This window comes from Sylvia atricapilla, chromosome Z (genome assembly GCF_009819655.1).
Source record: "Sylvia atricapilla isolate bSylAtr1 chromosome Z, bSylAtr1.pri, whole genome shotgun sequence".
Lineage (NCBI taxonomy): Eukaryota > Metazoa > Chordata > Aves > Passeriformes > Sylviidae > Sylvia > Sylvia atricapilla.
Genome location: NC_089174.1, coordinates 84,387,591 through 84,414,906, shown reverse-complemented (window position 1 = coordinate 84,414,906; position 27,316 = coordinate 84,387,591). Strand labels below are relative to the sequence as shown.

General features: G+C 41.9%; 1 protein-coding gene across 1 annotated transcript in view; it reads left to right on the top strand.

Moving 5' to 3' along the window:
• Positions 1 to 17,337, top strand: part of MAP1B (microtubule associated protein 1B) — a 69,283-nt gene extending 51,946 nt beyond the window's left edge. Inside the window, exons 5-7 of the mRNA XM_066339473.1 lie at positions 4,544 to 11,078; positions 13,187 to 13,425; positions 15,552 to 17,337. Coding sequence (XP_066195570.1) covers positions 4,544 to 11,078; positions 13,187 to 13,425; positions 15,552 to 15,707 — 6,930 coding nt within the window. The 3' untranslated portion in view covers positions 15,708 to 17,337. The remainder of the gene's footprint in view (positions 1 to 4,543; positions 11,079 to 13,186; positions 13,426 to 15,551) is intronic.
• The last annotated feature ends 9,979 nt before the right edge of the window (positions 17,338 to 27,316 follow it).

Here is a 27,316-nt window from a genome sequence, read left to right as displayed (position 1 = left end):
CACCACATGATTTTTTTTTAATCTTGACAGAAAATCAGCCGTTTATGAGAAACAGTCTGTTCTCCAGTTTTATTTCCTTATGTATGCAACAGATTTGGATTTATTTATTCAGAGGAAATAATTTTTTATTACATTTGGCTTTTCCTAATAATGTGTTTTCAACCCTGATCAGAGACATATCATGAGGAGTACTCTTGAGATTCTAAATCCATTTCAGAGCTGTCATCCCTGCTGCTCCTCTTTTTCTAATTCTGCAATAAACAACAGCACTGGTTCTTCTATTGTCCTTTTCTTTCAGGACATTTTCTTCATTTATTCTTTCTGCTTAGTTTTTTCATTTGCTGTCATTCAGACAGGGCCATGTCTGACATATGGGTGAGATTTATTTATACTCTTGTCAAATGGTTTAGATACTCAGTAACAATGATACAGGAAGGTAGAAAATATTTATTTTGGGCTTTATTTATCTCTTGGTTGGACTGGTTTGTTTTCATGTTTTTTTATAACAGCCACTGCATCTTTGTTGAGTTCTATGTTTGGTAAATGCTAAAAATAAGTTACATAACATAAAGAAAAAAGCGAGACCTACACACACAGAGGCCCGAAGAGATCTAACACAATCAAACATCATTAATCTTTTATACATTCATTTTCTCTGTTGATACAGCTTGTGGTCCAAGAATTTCTAATTATTCAGCTGTAGTGTTATCTATATCATCCTTATGAAAACTGTTCTTAAAGCTTGAACTGACAACTGAGTCTCTGCAGAGGAGGTTGTTTTACATCTGAATTACTTCTTTATAGAAGTTTGGTGGTATCTTTGTTAAAAGCAAATAGAACAGAAATGAGCTACATTTAACTGAATTGTCAATTAGAAAAAGTCAAATGAAAGTATCTGTGAAACTGAGATAAGGTAAAATATGTCACACTTTTTCATGTTTGTCTTCTTATCTGGGACCATTAAATACTGTTTTTTAGTTCAGAACCCTGGAGTAGAAAACAGATCTTTGTACTGTGGCATGGAAATTCATATTTTCTGTGCCTTTATTGCAGCAGTTGGTTTTGGCACTAGTTAGTACTAGAATGTTAACTAATACCGTCAAAATTAATGGAATTACTCTAGATGTCAAATTCTGTGGTCCAAGAATTTTAAATCAAACTAGTGACAAGAGCATTTTTAACTCTATATCTTTTTTTTTCTTGATCTTTCTTTGGCTCTGGACCATGGAATCTCAAAAGTGCAAAACTTAGAATCACAGATTCATAGAATTGTTAAGGTTGGAAAAGACAAATTCACAGAATTGTTTGGGTTGGAAAAGATCTCAAAGATCATCAAGTCCAACTCTTACCCAACACTGTCAAATTCAACACCAAACTCTGCCCTCAACCACCACATCTACATATCTTAAATACCTGCAGGGATGGTGACTCAACCACTTCTCTGGGCAGCCTTGTTCTTTGTTTTACAACCCGTTTGGGGAAGAAATTTTCCCTCATACCCAATCTCAACTTCCTCTGGTGCAATTTGAGACCATTTCTTGTCATCATTTCATTTGTTACTTGTGAGAGGAGAGCAATCCCCCAGCTGGCTGCAACCTCCTTTCAAGCATTTGCAGAAGCAATGGGATTCCCCAGATACTATTTTTTCCAGGCTGAACAACCTCAGCCCCTCCTTGTCAGACTTGTGCTTCAAGCCCTTCACCAGCTCTTTGCCTTTCTCTTGACATGCTCAAGCACCTCAGTGTCTTCTTTGGCAAGAGGAGCCCAAAAACTTACAGCTGGCTCCATTTCTGAAGTGTTAACTTATTTCTTAATCACAGATCCACAGAATCATCAGGGTTAGAAGGGACCTCTGGAGATTATCCAGTCCAAACCCCCTGCCAGAGCAGGGTCACCCAGAGCAGTGACACAGGAACATGTTCAAGTGGATTTTGAATATCTGGGCAGCCCATTCCAGCACTCTGCCATCCTCCATATGCCAACATCCATAAAGAAGTTCTTCCTCATTTTGGAGTGGAACTTGTGTTTTATCTTATGGCCATTGCTCCTTGTCCTGTCTCTGGCCACCACCAAAAAGAGTCTGGCACCATCCTCTTGACACCTGCCTTTGAGATATTTAATATGTATTGACTCAGACTTCTCTGGAGTAAACAGGCCCAGCTCCCACATTCTCACCTCCCAAGAGAGATGTTCCAGTCCCCTCATCATCTCTCTAGCTTCTGCTGGACCCTCTGTAGCTCTTTGTCTTCCGTGATCTGTGCAGACCAGAACTGAACACAGCACCTCAGATTGGTCTTACTAAGGCTGAGTGGAGATCATCTCCTTCAGCCTGCTGGCTATACTCTTCCTGATGGAAGGAGTGGTGTTGGCTTTTCAGGAATTCTATACCCTAGGGATACAATTGACCTTCTTGGCCACAGGGCCATATTTCTGGCATATAATCAACTTGTCATCCACCCAGATTCTCAGGTTGTTCTCTGCAGAGCTGCTTCCCAGCAGTTCAGCACCCAGCCTGTTACTGGTACTGGGGGTTACACCTCCCCAGGTGCAGGACTCTATATTTGCCTTTGTTGAACTTCATTCCCTACAGCCAGTCCTCCAGCCTTACGAGGTCATGCTGAATGGTAGCCTAGCCTTCAGGGATATCAGCCACAGCAAACTTGCTCAGGGTCCATTCCATCCCCTCATTCAGGTTGTTGATAAACAGTTTGAACATGACTGGATTCTCCTCAGCTGATAACAGCTCTCTGAGCTCTGCCATCCGTCCTTGATCCTCCTCAGTGTCCATTCATCTAACACACATCTCCTGAGCTTTCTTCTGAGGATGTTATGGGAGATGGTGTCCAAAACCTTGCTGAACTAGAGTCAGACAACATCCACTGCTCTCCCCTCACTGACCCATAGAAGGCTGTCAGGTTGGTCAGCATGATTTTCCCTTGGGGACCCCTTTGCTGACTGTTCCTGCTCACCTTCTTTTCTTTTATTTGTTTTGTGATGACCTCCAGAATGATCTGTTCCATCACCTTTCGAGGGGTGGAAGTGAGGCTGACTGGCCAGTAGTTTCCTGGGTCCTTTTACTTGCTCTTTTTGAAGACAGGAGTAGCCCTGTCAGTAACACTGACTTTCCTGCAGTCGTCAGTCATCATCCATCTCATTTTCTCCATGATTTTTCAGAGAGTCCCTTAGCAACATCTGCCAGCTGCCTCAGCACCTGTGAGTGCATCTCATCAGGATCCACAGATTTATGGATGTTAAGTCTGCCCAGCTGATCTCTAATGCAACCCCACGACCAAGAAAACTCTTCCTTTCCCCAGCATCCCTAATCTCCAAGGTCTGAGGGCTGGCCTCAGCAGTAAAGACTGAAGCAAAGAAGGCATTCAGTAATTCCACCTTTTCTAAGTCTTCCATGATCAGGACACCAATCTGATTTATGAGTGACCCCACCTCTTCCTTAGTATTTCTTTTGCTGCTGATACACTTGCAGAAGTCCGTCTTGTTGCCCTTGATAGCCCTTACCAGACTCATTTCTAGGTGGGCCTTGACCTTCTTTGTTACATCCCTACATGTTTTGACAATGTTGCTATAGTCCTTCCATGTGGTCTGTGCCTTTTCCCACATCTCATGGATTTCCTTCTTCCATTTGTAATTTACTAGAAATTCCCTTCTTCTCCATGCAGGTCTCCTGACCCCTTTGGATGATTTGTTGCTCAGGGGTCTGGACACTGGTCTTGAGCTTGAAGGAAGGATGCTTGAATACCGAACAATTCTCTTGAACCCCTGTATTTTCTAGAGCCCTAAAGCATGAAATTCCTCCAAAAGCAGTCTTTGAAGAGGTCAAAGTTCAGGATTCTAGTCCTGCTTACTGCTTTGCGTCCTTCTCACAGGATTCTGAGTTCCACCATCTCATGTGGATCACTGTTCTGAAAAAAACTCTCCTGCAGCCAGTCTTGATAAATCTGGGAGCAATGCTGGCTTTTCAGGAGCCAGCCCACAGAAAGACCTGCACCAACAGTGGTGTGCTGGAATCTGTCCCGTGAGAGAATGAGAAAAGATGGCAGCTGCCCATGGGAGGATGCTGGCCTCCTCTGTTGCAGTTACTCTGCCTGTTAAGAGCTTGCACTTTGTCCTTTAGACACTTAGCTGTCTCTTCTGGATGGACTGGACCAGCAGGAGACTCATGAGCCCATGGTAGTCACACAGTAGCAGGCTACATTATCCCCACAGTCCTCATACACTCTCAGTATGATAGTTAGTAGCATCCTTCTATAAAGTATGGAAGGGGGAACGTCGTATCCTGTCATCCTTTGGGTAGTACTTACCAGAAATAAGAAAAATAAAAAATATTTTTGTATTTTGAAAAATACGGCAGTAAACTAATTGTGATACCAGGTTACTTGAGCATCTAGGATGGGGCTTACCAGTGCTGAACCGAATGAAAAAGATTTTGTCTATCTGATCAGGAAGTACTACATGTTGACATTAATTGTCATTTAAAAAAATGAATTTGTGTGCATCTTCTTGTGTTTTTGTTTTATAACCCTAGATCGGTGAATTGTTGAGCACCACACACCCTGCCAACAAAGCCAGCCTAACTCTCTTCTGCCCTGAGGAAGGGGATTGGAAAAATTCTAACCTTGACAGACACAACCTTCAAGACTTCATTAACATTAAACTCAACTCAGCTTCCATACTGCCTGAGATGGAAGGACTCTCTGAATTCACAGAGTATCTGTCAGAATCAGTAGAAGTGCCATCACCTTTTGACATTTTGGAACCTCCAACCTCAGGAGGTTTCTTGAAGCTCTCCAAACCCTGCTGTTACATTTTCCCAGGGGGAAGAGGAGACTCTGCATTGTTCGCAGTGAATGGATTCAATATGCTTATCAATGGAGGATCTGAAAGAAAATCCTGTTTTTGGAAACTCATCCGGCACTTGGACAGGGTAGATTCCATTCTGCTCACTCACATTGGAGATGACAATCTGCCAGGAATCAACAGCATGCTCCAGCGAAAGATAGCTGAACTGGAAGAGGAACAGTCTCAAGGGTCTACTACCAACAGTGACTGGATGAAAAACCTGATCTCACCTGATTTAGGAGTTGTGTTCCTTAATGTACCTGAGAACCTGAAAAACCTGGATCCTAATTTTAAAGTAAAAAGGAGTGTAGAAGAAGCTTGTTTTACTCTGCAGTATTTAAATAAATTGTCTATGAAACCAGAATCTCTCTTCAGAAATACAGGAAATACCATTGACCCTATCATTTTATTTCAGAAAATGGGAGTTGGCAAGCTGGAGATGTATGTGCTTAATCCTGTCAAAAATAGCAAAGAGATGCAATATTTTATGCAGCAGTGGAGTGGTACTAACAGAGATAAAGCCGAATTCCTGCTACCAAATGGCCAAGAGCTAGACATTCCATTATCCTACTTCACCTCTGTCTCATCCCTGATTGTGTGGCATCCAGCTAATCCTGCAGAAAAAATAATCCGAGTTCTCTTCCCTGGAAACAGCACCCAGTACAATATTCTAGAGGGATTAGAAAAACTCAAACACTTGGACTTCCTTAAACAGCCAGTGGTTACACAAAAAGACCTGACTGGGAACATTGCTAGTCCAGCTGTAAAACAAACAAAATTGAAACAACGAACAGATAGCAAGGAGAGTCTGAAGCCTGCTGCAAAGACACCACCAAGTAAGCCTGTCAGAAAGGAGTCTAAAGAAGAAACACCAGAGCCTGTGAAGCCCAGTCCAGTACCAGAAAAAACTCAGAAGCTGGAAAGCAAAGAAAAAGTTCCAGTTAAAAAAGAAAAACCAGCAAAAGTAGAGACCAAACCAGTAGTGGTGGAAAAAGAGGTGGCAAATAAGGAAGAACAATTAGTGAAATCTGAAGTTGCCGAAAAACAAGGTACAGATGTAAAACCAAAACTGTCAAAGGAGAAGACAGTGAAAAAGGAAGTCAAAGCAAAACCTGAAGAAAAGAAAGAGGACAAAGAAAAGCCAAAGAAAGAGGTTTCTAAAAGAGAGGAGAAAACACCCATCAAAAAAGAGGAAAAGCCAAAAAAAGAAGACATCAAGAAAGAAGTTAAAAAGGAGGTGAAAAAGGAAGAGAAGAAGGAAACTAAGAAGGAAATCAAGAAAGAAACTTCAACAAAAGAAGTGAAAAAAGAGGCTAAAAAGGAAGAGAAGAAGGAAATCAAGAAGGAAGACAAAGAAGCCAAAAAGGACATCAAGAAGGTTCCTAAAGAAACAAAGAAGACAGCTACTCCTTCAAATGAAGCCAAAAAGCCAGCAGCAAAGCCTAAACCACAAAAGAAGGAGGAACCTGCTAAAAAAGAAGCAGTACCTGCTGGAAAGCCAAAGGAAAAAGGAAAAGTTAAAAGTGTGAAGAAGGACCTCAAGGTCAGTGGAGCACCAGCTGCCCTTGCAGCAGTTGGAGCTGCAACTGTGGCAGCTGCAGAAATTACAGCTGGTGGAAAGGAGCTTGAAGCAGAGAGATCCCTTATGTCTTCACCAGAGGACTTAACAAAGGATTTTGAGGAGTTAAAAGCTGAAGAAGTGGAAACAACTAAAGAAAAATCTCAAGTTGACCTTATAAAGGATGATCTGAAACTCACCGGCACAGTACAAAAAGACGCCTTTGAAGTACAAAAGGAAAAATTGGATAATGAAGGACCTGCTGAATCATCTGATGAAGGCATAACTACCACAGAGGCTGAGGGTGAGTGTGAACAGACACCTGAAGAATTGGAACCTGTGGAGAAACACAAGGTTGATGACAATGAAAAGTTTGAAGATGAGGGAACTGGCTTGGAAGAATCATCTGAAGCAGATTATGAAGAAAAGGCAGAGACAGAAGAAGCTGAAGAACGAGATGAAAATGAAGTAGAAAAAACTCGACTGGACAGCACAAAACCATACATGGAAGAATCAAGAAAAATTGCAGAAAAAGTAATGACTCAAGTAGATGCCAACATTAAAGATGAAAAGTATATTGAAAAGGCAGATTATGAGCCATCCGATGAACGAGCTGAAGAAGACAGGGAAGAAGCAATAGAAAAGGCAGAAACTGAAGAGACTGAAGAAGATGAGGAAGACAAAGCAGAAGACATCAGAGATGAAGAGGAAACTGAAAAAACAGAAGCCGAAGAAGACTATGTGATGGCTGTGGTAGACAAAGCTGCAGAATCTCGTGAAGCTGAGGACAAGTATGGCTTACTCATTATTACACCAACTAAACGCTCAGAGTCTCAGTCTCCAGTGATTGAACCAGCTTCTTCTATCCATGATGAGACACTGCCTGGTGGTTCAGAAAGTGAAGCCACTGTTTCTGATGAAGAAAACAGAGAAGATCAACCTGAGGAATTCACTGCTACTTCAGGTTATACACAGTCCACCATTGAAATATCCAGTGAACCAACTCCAATGGATGAAATGTCAACACCCCGAGATGTCATGAGTGATGAAACTAACAATGAGGAAAGCGAGTCACCTTCTCAGGAGTATGTGAACATTACCAAGTATGAGACATCACTGTACTCTCAGGAGTTCAGCAGAGCTAAACTTTCTCCACTCCCAGATGCTTTTAATGGAGTATCTGAAGGATCCAAAACAGAGGCCACAGAAGGTAAGGATTATAACGCCTCAGCTTCCACCATCTCCCCACCTTCTTCATTAGAGGAAGACAAATTCTGCAAATCTGCCTTCCAAGATGTGTACCGGCAAAGAGAAAGTGAAATCCAAGGCACTGACAAACTACAAATCAAAGAACCCTATCAAGAAGATGATGGAAAACATAGTTCAGCAAAGAGCCCAGTTGACAGTTTGTCCCCTCCATCTCCTGTTGCCAAAACACCACTGGGTGAACGCAGTGTGAACTTTTCACTCACTCCAAATGAGATCAAGGTTCCTTCTGAGTCTGTCCCCAATGCTAAATTGCCTGATGTACACCAAGAAGTTGCTGAAGAGCACTGTGCAAGCCCTGAAGATAAAACATTAGAAGTAGCATCTCCCTCACAGTCTGCTGCTGGTAGTGCTGGCCACACACCTTATTATCAGTCTCCCACTGATGAAAAGTCCAGTCAGCTTCCCTCTGAAACCAGTGAAAAGTCGACAGAAGCTCCTGTTAGCTTTGAGTTCAGTGAAGTCAAAGATGAGTCTGCAAAATGCAGAATAAGCCCTATGGATGAGCCTGTGCCAGATTCAGAATCTCCTATTGAAAAAGTTCTCTCACCTCTGCGGAGTCCACCACTGATAGGTTCAGAGACCACTTATGATACATTTTTGAGTGCTGATTTAAAGTCTCCCACCAGAGATTATGGAAGTCCTTCTGAGGGGAAACCTGAAAAAGATAAATCACCTGTTCAGATGAGCCCAGGTTCTGAAGCCAGCTCTGTGGGCCTCTTCCAGGAAAAACAAGATGAGAAAAGCATAGAATTTATGGCAATTAAGGAAGGCTTCAGCCTGGAAAGGAAAATGGAGGACACAGAACCCAGCAGCTCCCAGTCTTCACTGGTCTTGGATGAGCGGAAGTTAGCAGGTGATCTCTCACCAACTCAAGTAGATATCAGTCAGTTTGGTTCTTTGAAAGAAGATACCAAAATGTCAATTTCTGAAGGCACTGTCTCTGACAAGTCTGCAACTCCCGTTGATGAGGTTGTTGCAGAAGACACCTATTCCCATATAGAAGGAGTAGCTTCTGTCTCTACAGCATCTGTTGCCACTAGTTCGTTTCCAGAACCAACTACTGATGATGTGTCTCCTTCTTTGCATGCTGAGGTTGGTTCTCCCCACTCCACTGAAGTTGATGATTCCCTTTCAGTGTCAGTTGTACAAACACCAACAACTTTTCAGGAAACAGAAATGTCTCCATCTAAAGAAGAGTGCCCAAGGCCTATGTCAATTTCTCCACCAGATTTCTCACCTAAAACTGCAAAATCAAGAACACCGGTGCTTGATCACAGATCTCCTGAGCAGTCAGCTATGTCAGTGGAATATGGTCGGGAGTCACCTGAGCAGTCTTTAGCAATGGATTTTAGCAGGCAGTCTCCAGAATATCCTGCTGTAGGCAGTAGTATACACCATATATCTGAAAACGGACCAACAGAAGTGGATTACAGCCCTTCAGATATACAGGAGTCTCCTTTTGCACGGAAGATTTCACCTGTGGAACAGTCATCTTACTCTCAAGACAAAGACATTTCAGAAATTATTTCAGTTTCTCAGATTGAAGCTTCATCGTCAACTTCATCAGCCCATACACCTTCCCAGGTAGCTTCACCACTGCCAGATGAAACTTTTTCAGGTGGTGTTCCACCCAGAGAGATGTCACTGCATTCTTCTTTTACCTCAGAAAAGGTGCAGAGCCTAGGAGAAAAGCTGTCACCAAAATCTGACCTATCTCCATTAACTCCAAGGGAATCTTCTCCCCTGTATTCTCCTACTTTTCCAGATTCACCTCCTGCCATCACAGAAGCGGTGTCAGCTAGTCATGCGCCTTTGTTGTCACAGCAAGTGTCTTCTGTCAAAGCCTTTGGTTATCAGGAACCTCTATCAAAGCACAGTCCAGAACCTTTACTCAGCCCAGATAAAGAAGATTCAGAGAAAAGCAGCAGGTCACCAGAAGAACTGAGTTATTCATATGAGGCCAGAGAGAAAACTACTAGATCACCAGAGAGTATCAGCTATTCCTATGAGGCAGCTGGAAAATCTACTAGATCACCTCAAGCCATGGATTTTTCCTATGAGACAAGCAGAAAAACTACTAGGTCTCCTGAGACCACAGATTATTCCTACGAGATAACCAGGAACACTACTAGGTCACCCGAGAGCACAGATTACTCATATGAGATAATTGCAAAAAATATGGCTTCATCTGAGGTCACAGATTATTCTTATCAGATAACAGGGAAAACCACCAGGTCGCCAGGGGCCACAGATTATTCCTATGAGACAGCTGGGAAAACCACCAAATCACCTGAAGCCACAGATTATTCCTATGAGTTAACTGAGAAAGGTACCAGATCACCTGATAGTATGGATTACTCCTATGAGACAGCGAGGAAAACCTCTAAGTCACCAGAAGCTGTTGGCTACTGCTATGAGACGATTGGGAGGACCACCAGGTCATCAGAGGCCATGAGTTACTCCTATGAGACAACTGGGAAAGCCTCCAGTTCACCTGAAGCCACAGATTACTCGTTTGAGACAACTGGGAGAGCTGCCAGTGGGAGATCACCCGAAGCTTCCAGCTATTCCTATGAAGCAAGTGCACATTTTACGCCAAGTAAATCGTTAGCAGAATCCCGCCAAGATGTTGACTTATGCCTTGTGTCCTCTTGCGAGTATAAACATCCCAAAACTGAGCTTTCACCCTCGTTTATCAACCCAAATCCCCTCGAGTGGTTTGCGAGTGAAGAACAGTCTCAAGATCAAGAGAAGCCGCTGACTCAGTCTGGGGGGGCTCAGCCTCCTTCTGGGGGAAAGCAGCAAGGGCGGCAGTGTGATGAAACCCCTCCCACCTCTGTCAGCGAGTCTGCCCCATCCCAGACTGATTCAGATGTTCCCCCCGAAACTGAGGAGTGCCCTTCCATCACTGCAGATGCTAACATTGACTCAGAAGATGAGTCAGAAACCATTCCAACAGACAAGACAATTACCTACAAACACATTGACCCACCACCTGTCCCAATGCAGGATCGCAGCCCATCCCCCAGGCACCCTGATGTCACCATGGTTGATCCAGAGGCTCTGCCAGTTGAACAGAACTTAGGCAAGCCTTTGAAGAAGGACCTCAAAGAGAAGACAAAGACAAAAAAGCAAGGTACGAAGACCAAGTCGTCTTCTCCTGTTAAAAAAAGCGATGGTAAATCGAAACAAGTGGCTTCACCAAAGCCGGCTACAAAAGAATCTTTAGACAAAATCTCCAGAACAGCTTCTCCAAAAAAGAAGGAATCTGTGGAGAAGGCAACCAAAAATATCTCTAATCCAGAGGTAAAGTCTCGAGTGGAAGAGAAAGATAAGGATACCAAGAACGCCGCAAATACAACAACATCCAAGTCGGCAAAGACTGCAACCACAGGTAAAGACAAATAGCAATCCCCTAGTTTTATGATTTTCTTAGTTGTTGCAGTATAGTTAGTTTGCCGTTACATCAGCTGAGAGTGTGGCTTCTGTTATTTCCTCGAAGTTCAGATTTAAGTATAAACCCGGCATGTAAAGGCCACGTTTAAATTCATGAAGTTCACTAGTTTTACTTCTGGAATCTGAGATAATTGATGTCACTTTGCCCAGAGACTACATAAAATAGAAGTAATTTAATAAAAGCCGTCTAAACAGTTAACTATCTTATAGAATTTAAAGTACCACTTTTGTAGGTGAAGTAAAGTCAGTGGTAAAGTAAACTCCTTTATTCATTGTGAGAAATAAGTAGATATAATTCTCTTTAACATAAATTAATACAATTTAATATTGTGGGAGGCAAAGTCACTATCTCTCTTTGGATGTTCTTATTACTTTGCTGGATTGATTTTAGAAGCAGCATTTAAAAGTATTTAACATTAGTAATAGCATTTTGAGTGAACTAAGCATGTACATCACATAATCCGGTCTTGTGCCGTCAGTGATGACTAAACATACAGAAAGTTAATGTAATTTTGAATGTCTGCTGTATGTTCTAAGTAGCAATAAAATATGAATTAGATTACTGAAGGAGGTATTGTGCTAATCTGTTGTTTCCGGCAGACCTTGTTAGGCACTATTTGGGGGATACTTTGATTTTTCTGCTGTGAGGACTGGTGTTTTGTTGAAAGCTTCTTTACAAGAAGCAGTTCTAGGATTCAGCACAAACAAACCAGCATTCAGCTGAATTTAGCTTCCCCACTTTTGGTAATCCACTCTTCCTTTCTCACACCATCGTTTGCATCTCTTTGTTAAAAGAGGCGTTTCAAAGCAGCAATGTAGTTATTCAGGCTGTGCATTTCTGCAGCACTTCAGCTGTACATCAGAGTCATTAGGCACACTTCTCAGGTATGTGCTGGAATAATTAGTAATGACATAAAATTGTAAAAATGTAGCAGCAAGTATCTTAGTGTCAGTGTGCACAATTAAGACATCAGAGATTTTTTTATCATCAAAGATCAGAAAATATTTTGTAACAAAAACAATAGCAGAAATTCTCTAAATCAGGAAATCTGATCACTTCATTTGGCATTTTGCCCTATGGTAAGTGCCAGGAGATACTAGACAGCTGTAAGGGAGTTTGCTGCCCTTATACTATTTGACTCTGAATTGATTGTATTGCTCAGATAATTGTTTACCAAGCTTAATAAACATGAGAAAGCTAATAAACCACAAACGTTGATCATCTGGGTTAAATTACTGGCAGAAGCCAGATTTTTAGCTTATATCATGATTCATTTTAGAGCAAAACATGCAAATTTTTGTGTAACATTTTTAATGTGTACATTTTGCACTTCATTTGGACCGAAGCTCTTCTTCTTAGAACAAGCACTATTTATATGATGTGCAGCAGCAAAGAAATGCTTCCCCCTACTTTTTGCAATAAGTAGCTAATTTGTGTGTGCAAATAAGGATACACCAGGCAGACAAATACTTGACTCTGTTCCCTGAATTGCTTTCCAACTTTCTCCTTTCAAGTTCCTCCTTGACCCTCTTTGTGCTCACATGTAGTAGCTTCCTGATGCATCTGTAAGGAAGCCTGAGCATATCAATTGCTATCATGTCTTGCTATGTACCTCAGATTTCAGGACTCTTTAAATTTTCATGGCTTCCTGTGTGATACTAGATTTAATAATCATTCATACCCTAGACTTTCAGAAAGCTGCACTTCTTCTTCCGGAAAATAATACCACCATTTACTGAATGGTAATTCAGTAATCACAACCCTGCGTAGTAATTGTTGGATAATAGTAATATATTACTGGAAAAGGTTCAGCCCAATTTTTGTTGCACAGTAGTGATTTTTTTATTGTATTACATAGTTCCAGTTTTTCAGGTTTTACCTCCCATTACAATCATAATTGGGGTATAACAAAGCTGTAACATGTAATTATATGTAGGAGGGTAATTCCATAATTGAATACATCTTACCTCAGTGGTTATAATAGTAATTAATAAATGCATGCTTTTAACCAGCCTGTGATGAATTCTTTTGTTTGGTTTCCAAAGGACCCGGGAATACTAAGGTGGCAAAATCTACAGCGGTGCCTCCAGGACCTCCAGTGTATTTGGATCTGGTGTACATTCCCAACCACAGCAATAGCAAGAATGTTGATGTGGAGTTTTTCAAGAGGGTGCGGTCATCCTACTATGTGGTGAGCGGGAATGATGCCGCAGCCGAAGAACCAAGCAGGGCTGTTCTGGACTCCCTGCTGGAGGGCAAGGCGCAGTGGGAGAGCAACATGCAGGTAAGCTCTACACTCCTGTCTCAGCCTGGAAATCTAAACTTTCTCAGCTATGAGTAACTAGAGCACCTCTGGAGTGGATGGTGGCTTCAGAGAATGGGGCTCTGTCTTGGTCTGAAAGACAGGTGTCTGCCAAGTAAGGCAGGAACTTCCCTTGGAATGGAGAATGTGACCTCTACCCCCCTTAATTTCAAAGCTATGATGTATTATAACTATATAAACTATAACTTTGAAATTAAGGGGCTTTCAGTCAAAGATATGGAAAAAGGAATAGCAGTTCTTAATTTGTATGCATAACAAGGCAAGCAAACAACAACAACAACCACCAAAAGAAAATAACCCCAGAAAACCCAATGAGCAGTCTCTTCCCTGCTCTTTAAGCACTTTCCCCTTGGTGCAGTTCCACTCACAGCCAGCAGGGGCGCTGGTGGCTCCCGGTGGGCGGGGCCAGTGCGGTGATTCCTCCACGCCTGCAGGGGGCGCTGTGGGGCGGGGCTCAGGGAGTGCACGGTAATGGCGGCTGGGCCATGGTGGGGAGGGATGGAGGAGAGGCTTTGCTTCACAAACCCCTGGGGCAGCCTGTGAAAAAAGAGGTTCACTTCCCTGGTAAAATTTAAAAAGTCTAATAAACCCTGGTAAAATTTAAAAAGTTTAATAAAAAAGAGAATTGGGAGAAAGAAAAGCAAAATATGGCTGGGTGCTTGGCATTCAGCCAAGAGCTCAGGGCTAACTCAGAAAACATTTCTTAAAAGCATCAGCATGTTGCATATTCATAGACCCTCATGCATTATTCAAACATTCCTTTGAGTTTAGATGTTCTCTTGGTTTCAAACCCCCCCTCCAGCCTGCCCTCATTCCATCTTGTAGATCAATATTTTTATTTCTCCTTGTGGCTCCATCCTGCAGATTAAATCTCCTTGTGGCTTCATTCTGTTGTCCCACTCTCTGATAACAAAGGATCAGTAAATTCTTCTTTTGGGGTTCTGGGGTCTGTCACCATTATCTTCATCCAGACAGAATAATCCAAGAATGTGGGGGATTTCCTGATTATCTGTACCATTCTCCTAGTTAGCTACATGAACAAAAAAGCATTCTACAAATCATGCTATAGCCTAGAAATATATATATCTATCACACTACTATTTTTAAGTTTTGTTAATAAGAGAAATAAAAGAAACTATATTCATACAGCAAAGTTTCTTAGCATTATACATATAGCATTCATTTTAACTTTTGTGAAAAGCCTATAATATAATGAGTGTACTGCAGCCTCTCTCCCATCCAAATGATGAGAGGAAGGAGAAACCTGAGACTCACGCCCAACACCTTTTCCTGACCAATTCTCCCTATATCTCTGCCCTTCCCAAAGAGTCTCCAGGTAAAAACAGAGAGTAACTAGCTGCACTCCTTCCCTAAAGTGTGGCAACTTCTTTTGCCTCTCTAAAGCACCCGGTCTTTATTGTCTCCTAGCAACACATAGGGGAGAAAATTCCCTAAGAGAAAGAAACAAAAGGAATAATACTAAACCCCAGCAGGCCCCCAGGCTGAGCACCAGTGAAACCATTGATGATGTGTGAAGCACAGAGCTGCACTGCACTCAGCTGCTCCCACATCTCTGGCCTTCAGAGCAGTTCTGGTTTTTAAAACAGTTGAGAACTGGTTTATAAGACTGGCTGTTTCATGACTTTACTACACCACATATATGATCTGAGTTTGGCATTGTTGCAGTTTTAAGTAGGGAAGAAATGTTTCACACTCTGTAGAGTAATTACATGCCTTTGGAAATTTAATGTGCCTTTCCATTATGGTGAGTAAGTAGACGAAATATTTGTCTATAATCTGAAGAATTACCAGTGCAGATTACAACCTGATATTTCTCTTGAAAGCTGCATCTCAGCACCTTACAAAACCAACATTTTTATAAACCAGTTATTTGCAGTCATTCTACCTTACTTACATTCCTATTGCTGATTTCCTTTTATCCATCAATTTATTCAAATATTTATTACATTAAAATCCTCTCTTTCCAGAAAGGAAACATACCTGTTGTCTGGGACTTCTTGAAAAGATATTTTTCATACCAACTGTTTCTGTGGTCCATTCAACAGGACATTCATTTTGTGTTGCAGGTGACTTTAATCCCAACCCATGACTCAGAAGTGATGAGGGAATGGTATCAGGAGACCCATGAGAAACAGCAGGATCTCAACATCATGGTTTTGGCAAGCAGCAGCACTGTTGTTATGCAAGATGAATCTTTTCCTGCATGCAAGATTGAACTGTAAGAAGAAGAAGACGGCGCATCACAAGATTAAACTTGGTTTCCAGAAATTCTTCAATTTGAAAACACCTTTTCTGAAAATTCAACTCATCTATTTCAACTGCTGAACTATATATCTGCCAAATGCTATACTGTGTCACAGTGATGCAAGTCACTAATATTTTTCAGTCTTTGTTGGTTGCTAAGGGAAATAAGAGTCTTCCCATAGTAGAGTACGAATTACTGCGAAAATACAGATCCTGTTGCATCTCCACTGAACATTTTGAAACCATGCGCTAGCAACCCTAACTGACTTTTGCCAGGTAGAGGCATTTGCCCTCTAAAGAAACAAAAAGAGAGAAAGAGAGAGGGGTAGGAGGAGAAAGTAGTAAATTATTAGGTCTGCATTAGTCTCATGGCAATAGATGTATCGCTTACTACAGTCTGCTTATGTTCTCTCATGAGAAGAAAATTTTAAATTTTTATCAATTGAGCTATCACTATGGGGATCCTTTTTTTAAAGAATTAAGTTAGCTCAAAAAATAAAAAGAAAGAGAACATGGCTAGGAAGGGATGTATGACCTAATCACTCATCAGCAGCTTTCCACTTTAATTTGAGCTCTGCATACTGACACACTGTAACAATCGTAGGCCAAATATGCATGTAGTCTGCAGCCCATCCAGAAGTCTAAAACCTTTCTTACAACATGCAGAATTGTTGGTCTGAGGCATGCTTCCAGCGAAAGCCCACTCACTCCAGCCAGAACTGACCAGTCCACATGCTTGAACACCCATGTCCACTGTCGATTAACTGAAGCAAAATACCAAAGCGGTCGGGAGTACATACAGTAGACAATTTGCCTTAGAAAGTGACTTGAATGTACAAAGAAACTTGATGCACTTATTTTTTAATGCTGAGACAGCAAATTTATAAAACATCTGTGTAGGATCATAGTTACACCAGTAAAGAAGCGTGAGTGTGCATGTGTGGTATTAGGAACTTATCTGACTGGTCAAATGGTTTGGTGCTATGAATTGCATATATTAGTTATGTGAACACTTCATTGATGCACCTGGACAGCTCAACAAGGCAAGATGAGCTCTGTTTTTGAAGGCTCCTTTCGTACTGTGGAAGCAAGATTGAAGTGGTGTCCAGTATCAGAGTTACAAAACTTAGTGAAACATTCAGAATGATGGAAAAGGTTACCTGTGAGCCTGTACAGTATTCAACCTTCCTTTGTCTTACTTGATTTTATTTGTTTAATTTAAGAGTGAACATGGGAACAAATGTACAGAAGCCTTTCTTTTTAGTGCTGTGTGAATTTTTAATACATGATTTTAACAAACATTTTCATTTACAGGTAAATGCAAAGGAAAATTTTTCAGCTGAAGGCATTCTTTTTAGTAGTTTTGTAAGATAAATGAGTAGTGATGTTAAGATTCTAGTGAGAATGGATATTGAGGTAAAATTTACTGAAAACATTCAACTGTCAATATGTTTTTGGGGAGAAGGGTATGGAAGGATACCCTCATTGTAAAATTATTCTGTTGATGATCACAGAAAACAGGATTTGAGAAGCTGATTGCCCAATACTTACAAGGTTGTAACCTACGTGCTCAACCCTCACAAGATCTTGAAAAAGGATAGAACTAGCAATAAGTAAAAATAAGTTCCTTTCCTTTCCTTTCCTTTCCTTTCCTTTCCTTTCCTTTCCTTTCTTTCCTTTCCTTTCCTTTCCTTTCCTTTCCTTTCCTTTCCTTTCCTTTCCTTTCCTTTCCTTTCCTTTCCTTTCCTTTCCTTTCCTTTCCTTTCCTTTCCTTTCCTTTCCTTTCCTTTCCTTTCCTTTCCTTTCCTTTCCTTTCCTTTCCTTTCCTTTCCTTTCCTTTCCTTTCCTTTCCTTCCCTTCCCTTCCCTTCCCTTCCCTTCCCTTCCCTTCCCTTCCCTTCCCTTCCCTTCCCTTCCCTTCCCTTCCCTTCCCTTCCCTTCCCTTCCCTTCCCTTCCCTTCCCTTCCCTTCCCTTCCCTTCCCTTCCCTTCCCTTCCCTTCCCTTCCCTTCCCTTCCCTTCCCTTCCCTTCCCTTCCCTTCCCTTCCCTTCCCTTCCCTTCCCTTCCCTTCCCTTCCCTTCCCTTCCCTTCCCTTCCCTTCCCTTCCCTTCCCTTCCCCTTCTAGACTGCTTACAGAGGAACAGCACCACTGCTCTGTGATTTAAGACAGTTTGGATTTTTTAGTCTCAGAAGTTTTACCCCAATTAAAAAAATCTTTTTGCATTGCAGAAGGTCTGCAAATCTGAATTTAAGAAGGTATAAAGGCCTCCAGCATGGAGTTATGTGCTGGTTGTATGATTCACCATTATAGCTGGTATGTAGTTTTACAGTGTAGTGAACTACAACTTCATTTTATTTTCTCTACTTATAATTTATTTCTATTTTTCATTTTTAGGATATTTTTGTTTAATAGTGTATGTTTGCACTCCCAATTTTATGAGGGTTTTTAATACTGGTTTACAGTCTTGTAAATGTGGGCTTCTCATGCCCATTTAATGCTGTGAATTACTGTTTGTCATTGGTTGGGGTTTTGGTTTTCTTTTTAATATATTCTGTTTTATTAGGTTTCTTTAGCAATGCTGTTTTATTTATTGCTATACCTTTTAAGTAGTTAAGAATAACTCAGAGTGACTATGGCACAAAAGGCAGATGGAAATGTATTGTGAAAACAAGCATGTTTGCTGGGCTCATGTCATTCACTTAAAAATGCTTTTGTAATACACAGTCTGCAAAGAGATGGGCAAAATTTTTGTCAGAATAGTTGTACTATTTCTACAATTCTTTCTGATTTGTCTACTTTATTGTATAGGTCGGAATTCAAACCTTTTGAGTGGGTGGGAACAGATTTTCTGATTTTCTGACAACACCTGAAATGGTTTGTATCTCTGCTTTGGTAGAAAATTGTTTTAAGTACAGCAGTGGTCTTGTGACTAATCTCACTTATGCCACTTACTCCTGTGAACCAGGAGCAATTTCACTACTGTCAGGGAAGTTACAGTCATCTGATCCTACTGTAAATTAAATTGGAACCAAGCCTTAAATATGCCCAAGCAAGCTTATGATGGCTGAAGCATTTGTCTTACTTCTGAAATAATAACAATAATTAGACAGTTGCAGTTAACCCTAACATGTACATTTGCTTGCTTTTTTTTTTTTTTTTCCTTTTTTTTTTCTTTCTTTTTTCTTTTTTTGCTGCTACAAGAATATTAAAACCCTGGTCTGGCTATTCTGAGGTATTATAGTGCCTGTTCCATCCACTCCCTTCCAAATGGCAATGGCACAACGCAGCGATGAGCTCCTCCATTGGCTCCTCTTGCCCTTAATGACTTTCCTGCCTATGGAACTAATCTACCTGTGCTAATCCTAGTACTACACAACTAGCTTAGTGTAACAGTCATCAAAATGTACTGTGTACATTAACGATGAGTGCTGTTGATCAGCATAGATTTCTAGGAGCATGGTTTGTTATTGATTACTCTAATTGTAAAGATTCAATATCTGAGTGCAAAGAACACTCCATTTCAATGATGGTATTTACCCATAACAGCATTCCCAATCATGATCTTTATGCTATTAATATAATGCTTCATATAATTCAATGAAGAATTAACTTTGGGGATCCCATCCCACTCTTGAACTTGGACAGGGCCTCTCTTGCATGCCTTTTCAAAGTCCTGAGGTGGGCCTGACTCATTGACCTCTATTTTCACCCCATCTTTCATAGAAATCACTTTTGATTTTTTTTTTACTTATTTTACACAATGTGGTGAATGGAGATAACTGTGTATATGAATGTTGGGGTTTTTTTAATTGTCTATGATAGCTTATGCATTTTAGGAGAGTTCTGGTACTCTTTTACTAAGATTTAATAAATTTGTTAATTGAATTTTCAATCCCTCCCAACACAAGCAAATGAGCTCCAAAGAGCACTTGCTGTGCATTTGGAACATTTCTGTCATGCGCTTCTCTTTGTTCATCTGTCGCCAGAGGTTCTTGCTCAGTAATAATGTTTTTGAGAGAAATAGTAATTTTCTTGGTCTGGATTTACTAGAATATGAAGAAATATAATGTTTACACTTGAAACAAAAGCTTTCATCTTTTCACTTAATAATTGAACAAAATACTAAAATCGACTAGGGGTATGCATTTCTTAGAATGCAATTATATTATTCACCTGGTTTAAAAATGTTTGCTATTTGAAATTTAAAATAAAGAAAAAAACTCTTGTTTGTTGTGACTTTACAAAAAAATCTAAAAAAAATGAGTAACTAAATAAAACAATGGCATAAAATATAGGAAGAAAAAAAATTAAGAAGCAGTTTCTCTCTACTAGGCTAAGAGCTCCAGATGGCAGGAGCTACCTCTTCAAGACTGGGCTGTAATCTCAATGTAGAAGACAAAATCTGAAATATGCTTTCACGCATTTGCATGCAGCCATTATCTTCCAAACTATGGAAAGAAAGTCTTGTGGCTGGCTGAGAAGCACCTCACACACCTCCTCTCTCTTGTTCTGAATGGTGTTTGTGTCAGTCTGCAGCTGTGTATGGTATTATGTCTTATAATCCTGCATCACTTCTATTCTATCCAGTCATATCTAATGTAGAAAATTAGTTTCCAGTGAAAGTAATATGTAGTGCTTTTATGATATTTGTGTGCAATATCCCCTCTTCCATTGAGGATATTTGATGTAAAAGAATCAAACTCAGTTCCACAATAAAATACAAAAGTGGTAAAGTGGTGTTGGCATGTTTCTTGTCTTTGTGTATGTATGTATTTTTAAGTTCTCCCTTTCTCTTAGTCATGATTGCCTAGTATATGGGGTTTTTTCCTGAAGATCAGTGATTATTTGAATGCCAGATAAAGCGCAGTCTCCCTTTAGAAACTGGAAAATAAATGTGGGAGGATACTTTTATCTTGTGGTGTAAAACATTACCATGACATGGCTTCTCTTCGTTCTTATTTCTGTGTTCCTCAGCAGAATGAGAAAGCACCTCATTTTCAGTAAGTACACAGTCACTGATGGTGCCAAATGAAGTTATATCAAACTGCCCACCCTGAGGTCTTCTAGCAGTTCAGCAGGAGTGTGCAGCTTGTTTCCACACAAAAGACCTTTCCTGGATCATCACTGCCCATTCACCCTGGTTAGAGGGGACAGCATTTGGGGAATCTGAGCCCTCAGTTCAATTTTTCACTCTACAGATGTTAGAATTCCTCTGCTGCTGTTGAGGGATGCTGTAAGGTCAGGCTTTGCTGCAGTGCCTGCTGTACTGGGGTGCAGCAGTCAATGGTGATGGCATGAAAGCAGGTAAAGGCTGGGGCAGCAGAATGCAAGGGGAGCTCATTCCTAGGAGAAGCAGAGGTCCTGTGGGATTTTCTTCACCCTCAGGCAGCAGTCTTCTTTTGCAGGCCATTATTCATCTCCAAAGTCCAAGGGTTTATTTGTAGCTTCTTATATGACAGTAAGAAGTGCTGTACTTGGCTTGAATTGGGCTGAGCATGGTGAAATAGAGAAGAATTATGACTAGATGAGGGAGGTCAAGTGCTGCAAATCTTATATCCTAAGTATAATTCTGCATATGTATAAATCAAGGTTTTCTAAGCTATTGTGGGGGCGTAACTGATGCTATTTAAAATACATTGAAATGGTTGTGCAGAGGAGACTAACTCAAGCTTCAATCCCAGTCATTTACTTGCAGCTGCTTAGCACAGTTCTGGATTTGCATAGGTGTGGCAGGGGCCAGGCCAGCCTGGTGTGCAGTTTTTGGCTTGCTGCTTCTAAATGCCACGTGGAAGCTCCTTTCTTCAACACAGCTTAACAGGTTCAATCAGCTTATGGAGGTGTTTCAGATTCCATGGGAACATGATGGCTCCTCAGATCTTTTCAGTCTGTCAAAAATGGGGGATCTTGTGGCTTCCTAGACCAGTAGACTGTTCATTCTTGATTTCTAGTGTTCTGTGGATAGGAGGAAATGTTAGCTTTTCATTGTTCCCAGGATGCGGTAAAAAAGAGGTGCTGAGGGGTCTCTGATTATCAGCTACAGTGACATGCCATAGATCCAGCTTGTGCCCAGTGTTGCAACAGAACTCCCTGGCTTTGTAAAGCATCTCTAGGCCCGTAAGCATTGCCCATGTCCTTCATTCAGCATGCAGTTTTTGACCACTGACTGCTGTTATAGTTACTACTCATCTTCCACAGACGTGACTAGTCTACACGAGCATGTACCATCCTCAGTTGTGCTGTGTGTGCCTTCTTTGACATCACTGTCTCCCCCAGCACACTCCTGGAACAGCCTGGACAGGTGCACCCTTTGCTGGGTCAGGAGCTGGCTGAATACCAGGCCCAGAAAGTGGTGGTCAATGGTGCTGCATCTGGTTGTGCTCTCGTGGTGCCTCACAGGGATCAGTGTTGGGACCACTTGTGTTTAGTAGTTTTATTGATGAGGGGATCAAGTCTACCATGATCAAATTTGCAGATGATACCAAGCTGGGAGTGAGCCGGAGGGTAGGAGGGCTCCTACCCTCCAATTCCCAGTAGGAGGGCTTCCCAATCAGCTGGAGGGCAGGAGGGCTCTGCAGAGGGATCTGCACAGGCCTGGATCATGGGCAGAAGCTGACAATATGAGATTTAACAAGACCAAATTCTGGGTCCTGCCCTTGGCTCACAACAGCCCCAGGCAGGGCCACAGGCTGGGGCAGAGGGGCTGGAAAGCTGCCCACAGGAAAAGGAGCTGGGGCTGCTGGTGACAGTGACTGAACAGGAGCCAGCAGTGCCCAGGGGGCCAAGAAGGCCAATGGCATCCTGGCCTGGACCAGCAATGGTGTGGGCAGCAGGAGCAGGGCAGGGATTGTCTCCCTGTGCTGGGCACTGGAGAGGCTGCACCTCAGATCCTGTGTTCAGTCCTGGGCCCCTCAATTTAGGAAGGATATTGAGGTGCTGGAGGATGTCCAGAGAAGGTCAACAAGGCTGGTGGAGGGTCTGGAGCACAAGTCCTGTAAGGAGCAGCTGAGGGGGCTGAGGTTGTGTAGCCTGGAGTAGGGTCAGGGGTGACCTGATCCCTCTTTACAACTCCCTGAAAGAAGAGTGCAGCCAGGTGAGGGTTGGGCCCTTTTCCCAGGCAACCAGTGATAGGGCAAGAGGACTAAGTCCTAAGCTGCATCAGGAGAGGTTTAGGTTGGACATTAAAAAGACACTTTCACAGAAGAGGTGATTTGGCATTGGAATGCCCAGGGAGGTGGTGGAGTCACTGTCTCCGAAGGCGTTTAAAAAGACTGGATGTGACACATAGTGCCATTGTCTAGTGGACAAGGTAGAGTTGGTCATCTTTAGACTTGCTAATCTCAAAAGCCTGTTTCTCAAATCTTTCCCAGCCTAGTTTGTTTTGTGATTTTGTGTTTCTGTGATTCTGTGATTTTGAGATACCGTGATTCAGATTGAGCGCAGAACTACCAGAGGCTGCATAATGCTGACTGCCCTCATGATAGCAGGAGATTTGCTGGGTTTTGACTGTTATGTTCAGCATCATTTCCACCAGATAAAAAATCAGAGGAAAACTACAGAACTAAATCAGCAGGTGCTGTAGTCTTCACAAGCATTTTTTGCTGGTCCTCATGGATCCTGATGCAGCTGTTTCTCTGCACTTCAACAATTCCAGCATTGCCAACCCCAGTATGAATTGCTGTCAAGGTAGAGCTTGACTGTGCATCTGATGCCAGCTTCACTGCCAGAACAACTGCATGCCATGACTTACACATCATACTGCAGATTAATCCATCACCTATGCTTGCGAACCACACTAAAAAGATTATTGAAATATCTGTATTTATGCCCTAATAGAAAGAAAGCTCAACATACATAACAATGCTTATATGCACTAGAGTTGTATCCTCTATACCTGATAGAGTCCAGAAAATAATTTTGATTGAGCTTTTACAAACCTCATGTTATTTTACCTCAGCTCACCTGTGTTATTTACTTAACAGCTGAAGGTAAACTGAACCACTGAGCCAATTAATACTTAATATGAACCCTCCTCAAGAGTGCAAGTCAGTATACTCGGAGTTTAGTTTCCAAAGATGAAATTATACCAGCAGTTACCATGTGTAAGGATCAGAAAAAGTTTGAAAATTTGCCCAAATCACTCAAGGGAGGGATTGTCAAGATTTGCAATAAACAAGATACATTGAAAGCAGAATTTTGCCCTGTGCTTGTCATTGGGGCGCTAATTCTAAAGTTATTTCTGTGTCTGAGGCATTTGCAATTTGGAATGGGCAGAGTGGACTTGAGTTTATTAGAAAGGTTTAAGAGTAGCAAGACTCAGTACCTATGCAATTGCTAGCTGAGTTTAGTGACAACTTTGATTTCCATGGGGACACTGATCCAGAGCAGCTGGCACAGTTTTCTACCATGTTTAGCATCTAAAGTTACTTTTAAGTTAATGTTTTGTCACTAATTTTTGACCTATACTTCATTCTCTACAGTTGTATTTTTTGAAAGAGTCGCTGTCCCAAGTTCAGGTTTTCAGTAGTACAGCAGTAGTTTCTCTTCTACAGTTGAAAGCTTTTTCCTCATCCCAACAGTTTGAATTACTACATTTCTGGAAAAGTAAATTTAACTTTACTCTCCACAGATGTCCTCAAATATTCAAATTGCAGGGCTGAATTGTAGTTTGTACATAAACTGACCCAGGAACCTCAGCCAAAGTGGATGCTGTTTAGCAGACCACATCTTGCATCCATCTAAATCAGTGGTGCAACTCCCTCTTGTAACTGCTGACTTCAGCTTCCTGAGAGGCAGGGGAAGAGAGGACACTTGCTGATGTGTGCCCCAGGCTGTCTTCTGTCTGCCTCAACAGCACAGTTATGACTGCTCAGGTCAGAAATCCCCTTGTACCAGCCAACCCTCACCCAAAGCTGCCAAGTGTCATAATCCTAGTCCTACAGTTTAAGGGTGACCAGAGAACCCTGGGATGGGAAGGCAAGCAGCTGGGACAGGCCATTTAGGGAGGGAACAGGTGCTTGACACCAGCACTGTGTGTAGGACACAGCATATGACCAGATCTGAAAGCATCTTGTAACCTTATCTTGGGAAGGTCAGGTGTTACCATAAATAGGGCCCATCTGTGCAAGGCTTCTGGCAACATTTATTTGAGCTGCAAGGGTATAAATATGTAATTTTCTTCTTGTGAATAATGGATAATGACCTTCAGTGCTTTGCTAGAACTATTCTGCCAGTAACACTCAAGGGAGGAAGAGTTACATATTTGCTTGCCTCAGCAGCAGCATGTTTGGTGTCTGTCATGGGTTTGAATTGGGATGCAGCTTTTTTTCTCTTAAGAGCAGTCAAATTCTTACCAACATACCAAGGAGGCTTTGCCTCTGTATTTGCCTCTGTTTCTTTTGGCTAATATTTTTGAAGGGTCTCTCCCAGACTTGGGAAAACATGGGAGAGCTGTTAACACTGCATGGCATGTACAAGTCCAGGAATTTTGCACCACTCACACTACCACAGTCAGGTATTATTTGGGCTGCTTGTCACAGCTCAGTGACTATGCATGCCAATGTGCTACTGCTTATAGCAATGGGAGATTTTCCCCTGCCTTCAGCTATAAAAACACCAGGAGAATGAGTGGGGAAATTATTCAAAAACTTCCATGAAGAAAGATGCACTCCTGTGATTTAGAAATATACTGACAAGGGAGAAACTGCAGTAGCTTTAATCTTAATCACAGCTGTAGTCAAACGAAAACAGGATGTGAAGGAACATTTCTAGGAGAGGTGTTCCAAAAATATGAGCTAGTGTTACTACTAAGAATTTCGTCTGTCCCCTCCAGGAAATATTTAACCAGTCCTAATCACATATAGAAAGGTCTAGACAGCTGTCTGAAGCAGGACAACAAGAACTAGAAATGCCTCAAAATGCTTGAGAGCATACTAGTGAGAAAGTGCTCATTGGGTTGTGAGCTTGCATCAAACATCAAATTAAGTACCAGGGAGCAGAGCTGGATGAACTCAGAGCTTTTTGTGCTTCTAGAGCACAATGTTATTATTTTAATATGCATATACATATACACATCCACATTCTTCTCTTAGCATCAGAGCTCTCACTTAAGCAGCAGCAGATCAGAAGTGGCTGTATGACTTCCCTTCCCCTCCTCCTCCTCAATGTGGACAGCTGCATCACAGCAGGCACTGGCAAACACAGCAGAGCACACATGGCTGCAGCATCTGGGCAGAAGGGCTTCTGACCACCTGAGGCACAGTTTCACTCCTAGGTCCTGCTTCAAACTTCTTTTTTCAGACTAATTCAGCAAGCAGGTGAAAAACAGGTTCTGCGTGCAACATGATTCGTGCAAGGGGGGCAAATAGTTAAGTCTTAATTTTTCCTGGAGTGGGGAGGAGAAAAGCAGGTAAATTAAGCCAAGCTAGTTTACATTCTGTTGATTTTTCATGCTTTTGCATTTGGTACAGAACTATTAGATGCATCTTCCTGGGGTAGATGAGCATATGCCTGATCAGCACTGGTCTCTGAATCAGCCTGTCTCACAATTTGTCTTACTGTTGACCTAGCTCAAAGCCAGCAGGTAGGAGAGAACACCAAAGAGGAGTACCTTCCTCCTCTCCCTCAAGTTTCATTTGCTAATATTCTTAACATTCTGAGATTCAGCTGTATCCATGGTCCTCAAACCTCAAGGGGCCCAAGCACTTGGTACCCCAAGCTACCTGCACCACTGAGATGTGGATGCAGGGCAGAGACATGGCTAGCTTCCTTGGAGAAGGAAAACAAATAAATGTGAGATGATACACAGGGGCACCTTGATGGGAATCACAGGTAAGATCAAAAAGGAAGCAGCAATGAGGATTGCTGAAGAATTCAGGAGGGTGCAGGTACATGTGTTGGACAGGTAAAGATTTGCTAGGTGTGAAAACAGTTTGGCTAGACAAAACATTAGAAAACGGTTGCTATTGAATCCACGGGAAAACCTGTGGTGGGGAGCAGCAGGACAGTAGCCACTGGACCATGGAGAAATACTTAAGCTTGGGCCTAAGTGGAGTAAGGTCCCTGGTGTGCAGTTGGTCCAGCTGGTCGAAATGTCCGAAGTGGCTTCTCACTCAGGGTGATACTGAGGGGCCAGATAAATGAGGCTAGGCTTTTGCTTTATGTCACAAATAATCTGGATCCTCTGCTGCAGGTCTTGGGTGTGGTGTCCTTCATCTGGCCCCATGAATCTGATTTGCTGCCTGCAAAGCATTTTGCACAGAAACCCCCTTCTCCCAAGGGCAGAGGGGGACATGGGAGGAGACTGGGGAAAAGGCAGAGAAAGGTTGTATCTACTGGTTTAAGTTAATGCTCCGAACTGCAGTCAGAGGATTCCAACCCACAGCCTGGGATAAAACAAAGAGGCAACCTGTAATATTAATTTGCAGGCTACTCAGAATTCACAGGAGGTTGTTTTTTGTTTTTGTTTTTGTTTTCCTCCTATTTCTGTAATAATTAAGTCTAAATAAATGGAAAGGGTAGGCAGTTGTGGGGGAAGGGAAGGTAACCCTGTGAGACAGCGGGGACACAGCAGCTGGCAGCTTGCTGGAGC